Source organism: Pocillopora verrucosa, chromosome 5 (genome assembly GCF_036669915.1).
Source record: "Pocillopora verrucosa isolate sample1 chromosome 5, ASM3666991v2, whole genome shotgun sequence".
Taxonomy (NCBI): Eukaryota; Metazoa; Cnidaria; class Anthozoa; order Scleractinia; family Pocilloporidae; genus Pocillopora; species Pocillopora verrucosa.
Window position 1 is genome coordinate 11,174,697 of NC_089316.1, and position 6,000 is coordinate 11,180,696.

The 6,000-nt window shown below is 37.5% G+C and overlaps 1 protein-coding gene across 1 annotated transcript in view; it reads right to left on the bottom strand.

Moving 5' to 3' along the window:
- The window catches only part of LOC136280706 (carboxypeptidase N subunit 2-like), a 29,191-nt gene extending 24,497 nt beyond the window's left edge, over nucleotides 1–4,694 (bottom strand). Inside the window, exons 1-3 of the mRNA XM_066166365.1 lie at nucleotides 4,621–4,694; nucleotides 828–899; nucleotides 582–653 (exon numbers count right to left, since the gene is read on the bottom strand). Of these exons, the coding sequence (XP_066022462.1) occupies nucleotides 582–653; nucleotides 828–899; nucleotides 4,621–4,694 (218 nt within the window). The remainder of the gene's footprint in view (nucleotides 1–581; nucleotides 654–827; nucleotides 900–4,620) is intronic.
- Between the last annotated feature and the right edge of the window lie 1,306 nt (nucleotides 4,695–6,000).

Consider the following 6,000-nt stretch of genomic DNA (forward strand, 5'->3'; position numbering starts at 1 on the left):
GATTTTCTAATTTTTACAATGATCGACCTTCTTTTGAACCAGAAACAAAAATGATATACGTTTAAAACACATGACATCATCCACCCTTGTCAAATGTAATAGCATGATCATTTCAATTTCAATTACTTTGTTTCTTTGCTACATTAGCGAACAATGAACTACTGCTTGCACTCTAAATACGACAATCAACCACAAAATTCCCTAAACCAGATAACATTAAACAATCCAAAAAATCATGTGTCAATTCACGAGTTTGCTCATAGAGCACTTTGATTTACATTTAGAAACCTAAGGTAGCATTACGAATTATAATATGGCTCAAAACTAAAGCTGGAAAAGTGAGATAACATCACTTCGCCACAAGGTTCAACTTGAATGTTAGAATAAATTTGTGACTTACATACGTTAAATTCGACCTGACCAGTTATCTTATTTTGTGTTGCTTCATTGATGGTGTATTGTTTATTTTTCTTTACCTAACAAACGTATACTTTATCGCAGATTTAAAATCAAGCGCAACAAGAAGAAACTTTCTCCTCTGGAGGCATTCTTTACAAAAAGAAGAAAGAGTCCCAACTTACAGGGTGTACAGCTTGGTATTGTTACTGAATATTCTTGATGGTAATTCCTTCAACTGGTTGTTGCCTATACTCCTGCCAAGAATTGATAGAGGGTGGTGTTACGATATATTCAACAATTACGTTGAATTGAAGGGTGTATCCAGTAATGCTGTATTTCCTTACATGCTTTGATATGATATCTATCTTGCCCTGTGCGAGATGGATCTTAGGCATTCTTTACAAAAAGAAGAAAGGGTCCTAACTTACAGGGCGGACAGCTTGGTATTGTTACTGAATATGCCTGATGGTAATTCCTTCAACTGGTTGTTGCTAATAACCCTGCCAAGAATTGATAGAGGGTGGTGTTCATTACCATGTATTCGATGATTACATTAAATCAAAGGGTGCATCCAGTAATGCTGTACTTTCGTGTGAGCTTTGATAGGGGGGCTAAAACAAATCTATGTAATAATTTCTTTACTATCAGCCATGAATATAGCCTATTTTGTGCTTAACCAGAACTGTAAGTGAGCTCGATCCATTTTCACGTTAAGTATTTTTTCTTTATTTTTGGAGACTGTGCCTTAATTCTTAGATTTGGGAGCTCTATGTAAACCCAGAGCCTGAAGGAGGGGGAAGGGGCATTGGTTAAATACCCATTAACACTAAAAAGCAGGGGTGGGGGGGGGGGGATTTCGCAATCTCTAACAGGGAGGCTCCCCAAATTAAGAAGAATTTATCGGGTAATTATTATTGTTCGGGTGAAAGTGGTGCCTCGAAGGATTGTGTTCGGAACCAATTTCAACGTTTCGATAAGTCCGGCGGAGGTTATCCTAAGGGTCGAGTAGAGAAACATTGTCAGTCGACAACAATCCTTCGCAGGACTACCCCCATCCGGACGATCAGGCCACAAGATCACACGTCTGTCCGTGTTACTGACACAGTAACTGAAGTAATGAGTTCAGGTACACTTCAGGTGTTCATGTAAAGGTTGGGCGGAGCTAGTCATGATTTTTGGGAGCTACAAAGACTCAACATTACAACCGCAGATTACTCGGTGAGGAGTCCTTTAGTTCACTGTTACTCAAATTCCTATCAAGAATCATTACAAACGTGTCTGACACAAATAACAAATAGTCTTGGCTTACAGCCACTCCAGCTGGGTATAATTACTGAAGATTCCTTGGGGCAATTCCCTCAGCTTGTTGTTGCTTAAGTGCCTATCAAGATAACGTCAGAACGTATAAAGTACATGCTGAGTACAACCGTTACGATAAGAATGACACCTGAACGTCTAATCTCTTCATTGTCAAAACTATAAGGAAATTTATAGAGAAAACAACTAATAAATGACTAATATCGTATCTTGAATCATAGGTTACTCTCGTCAGCCTAATGATCCATCACCGCCTGATATTTTGCCACTTTCTGAAGAGTAGGGATATTGAAAGTGATGATACTCTATTTGAGTGGAACGATAGCCCATCGCCGGGAACTTCATCAATAGTTTTCGTAGTTTCTTAGTTTCACTGTATCTATTTTTGATCTCTGGCTAGAGAGAATGTCTTTCGCCAAAACACAATACATTGATCTGGCCAGGGCTTAAATCCGAACCTGTCAATCTGGAGTCAAACATTATCACCAGTTGGTCAGTGAACTTTGCAATGTTAAGAGCAGTGTTAGCAATTGGCTCATGCGGTGCTTCTTATGATTGGCGTTCTTTTACTTCCTTTGGTATTAAGCAACTGTTTTATGGTTCAAATCTCATTGATCGAATAATTTATTCCTTATCTTTAGCATTGGCATCAAGATAGTTACATTGATTTCTGGTCAGTTATTACATCAGTGAAAGTTAAAAAGTGGCGCAAACTAAATTTGTCACAACGTCAACAGATAAACCAAACTGAACTGATAAGTTTATTGTTTTCACTTTTATTTCAGTGACGTATTATAGAACATTTACAGCTCTGTGTGCTGCAACCTTTGTTGAAATTGAAAGTTAAAACTTAAAATGAGTTTAGATTCTTCGTTAGCGTGGCTTGACAACTAATTGCACTCTTTGATCAACCCGATAAAGCAAATCCTTCATTTCCCACTTTTTTATTAAATTACACGCTGAGTGTTAAATTCACACGGTTCAGGACGTACGTGTTACTAGTTTTAAGAGAGGATCAAGTAAAGAGACTGAATCCCACATGTAAGCCTTATTCTTGACCTTATCTCTGTTAAATTATTTTAGGATCAAACCCTTCCTTGTAGATCCTAGGAGGATATAGCCAATCCAGCGTAGAAAATTGTGCACATTAAGAATTCCCACGACTCGACTACCTGTTATGGTACATTTTACGTTGTCCTGGGGTTATCCTAATCGATTTGAGTCTTGCCATAACATGAAAGTAATTCCTTTGAGAATAAGGTCCAAGAGAGCATGAGAGGAATTCCTCTAAGAATAGGGCTTTTGGTGGAGAAGCAGTCCTCTGGGTCAACCTTTTCTTGGTGTTTATAACTGTTTAATTACACTCACAATTTTGACATAGCAAGCGGAAATTTCCATGCAATTGAATTAAAGCTTTTTCCACCACAATTCACACTAACAATAGTTTGGTGGAAGACGTCACATTCGCAAGGGTCTGGGCACTCTAAAATGAGGCAAGAAATGATTGGCCGTTAAAATTCGTCAACAAAGGCTTCAAATCAGTTGTTTTGGCAACGAAGAATATTTCATTTTGATAGAACATTACTGTAAAATCACAATTACCAAGATTACATGAACACTTCAGAGTTACGATGTAAATTAACTGATCATGAATCAAAGATGAAAACTGGATTGAAAACACGAACTTCAGGTACACTGTATGCAGGCGCCAAAATCGAAAAATCTGTGGCATAGTAACTTCACTTGGAATAGAAACAAGTCTAAGCGTACAAATGGGAATTTCCTTTGGTTCTCATCATATCCGCCTTCCCCTTCACCAGATAACTGTCATACCAATAATTAACATTCAAACCTAAAAACAACATACAAGTTACATTAAAGGGATATAGAAAGATTACGTTTGAAAGGTTAAATAAGATCCAACCACCAAAGTAGCTTAAACTTTTTTCCGGGTGTATAGAATTTTGAGCAAATGAAAAGGTACAGGTTTAGATAATCCAATTATGCAAAGTACTGATATACTTCAACAAAACAATAATACCTCACCTTCAATTCTGAGGCTGATGTATCTTTTTAATACCTCTCCATCTGTTCTTACCTCGCAACTGTAATTCACGTTGTTTTCTGAAGTTACTTTAAGCCGAAATGTTATGCTGGTACTATTTTGAACAGCGACACCATCTTTTCTCCACACAATGTACGGAGCCGGCGCACCTTTCACTGGGCACCACAGGTTAGAGGTTCTGTTCAAAAATACATACTGCGTCTTTGGAGCTTGATCTAACGTAGGATTGACTATATTAGATTTCAAAGAAAAACGGAATGTAATTGTTAGATTATTATGATGCATGCATATCAAAAAATATTCTAATTCTGACACAATTCAGTGTTCAGGCCAAAGTAACATACGGATTCTATTTGTATTCCTCCCGTTTCTCTGTCTCCGCCTGTCCGGCTGTGGGTTTAAGGATACGGTAGACCTTAGTTTTTTTCTTCATGTCAAACTAAGCATTATTGATTTCATTATAATTTCCAAGAACATTTTTGTGATATATTGAAATGCGGGTGAAAATCTATGTTATCGGTCTGCGTTTAAAACTAGCATGTGAATGGAGAAAGATAAAAAGGAAAAGGGTCCATAGATGAAAGTAAAAAAGAAGCCTTGTTTTCAGCAAAATAAGTAAAGAAATTCGTTGCGGAATGGCGAAATGATCTCACTAAAATGGATCAAGCCTTATAATTTTGGCAATTTTTGTTGCTGGCACTCGATCAGCAACCATTCATTTTTGCCGCGGCGTGCTTAGGCCGCTTTTTAAGTTGAAAAAAAGAAAAAAATTGAAATCAAAATTGCCGTTCAGCAGAATTGAACTTCAGGTCTGTCACGGGTTACTGTTAAGTAGTTACCGCGAATCCTGTTTTTGCCAGGAACCTCCTGAGACTATGCAGGACGCCTCTATGATTTTATTAGGAGTTGGCATTTTAAGTTTTTTGCCGAGTTTTGAAGAGTCAATAGGGTATATAAACTTTACTTATTGCCTTGTAATTTGATCTGAAGACTCCCAAGATATCAACCTAAACGACCGTGTGAGGGAATTGCGTCTTTCAAAATGGATCTCCGCGATGGCCTCTAACGTAATGTAGATCGGTGAAGTTTTGATAGGTAAACTTGACAGTAATAGACCGCGAAGGTCTACTTCATTAACTTGGTAGTTATCACTTCTACAGAATAAAACGTGTAGGCGAAGTAACAATTGCTCAATGCAATTTGATCTATAATTTGACCCACAAACATGACGCTATCAACGTTGTTCATCCTAGAAGTATGCAGGAAGCGTGCCATATGAACTTCATAATACACCTCGCTCACCGTAGAGTCTCTGTGGCTCAGTGGTAGAGCATCGAAGCGCGGAATCCTAGGGCCTGAGGTTTGATTCCTCAAGGGGACTCAGAATTTTTTCTTTGTCCTACGCTCGAGACCAGACGAAAAATAATTTTTTTCTGCTTCTTTAGCGAGCTCAAAACTTACCATCTCTCTTACTCTATTAACGAAAAATCCAGTTGCTTCTGGAATTTACAATTAGTAAATACATACATATATATATATACATATATATATATATATATATATATATATATTGATACATTGAAAGAAACATCATGCCTGTTTCATTGATGGATCTGGCAGTATAGAATACATCAAAGTTATAGAGATTTGTCCGGATAAATTTCAACCACATGTATCGTCCACTGGATCGCACTACTCCAGTTCCGTAATCTCCACAGAATTCACCAAGAAGATTGGTTGACTGATTACTGCCATCACGAATTTCAAGATTAAATCCCCATATACATAATCCTGGAAGCTTGCTGCGTATTGTAAAGTTTAGTTCCACATAATTCCCCAGTGGAACTGAGAGAAATTTTTTTCCGTCAAACTCCTGGACTCGTTTCCAATGTTGTGAATGTGCTTGCGTATCATACTCAAACAAACCTGCAATAACTGTAACTAGTCAATTAGTCTGGTTGCAAAAAAAACAATTGATAGTTATTATGAAGAAATTATAAATGGTACATTAAGACCAAGAAAAAAGACAGTGGTTTCCAAAAAAACTGAGCTCTGTCTTGCAAGCACAATTACTCCATTTATTATATTTTAGACCATTAAACAAATCCTAGATAAAAATATACTTTACTTCATTTTATACTCCGCACAGGAGAGAGTGAAGTAGTACCCACAAATCGACCTCTGCTCCAGCTGGGAGCAGGATTCCAAATGGCAAAAGT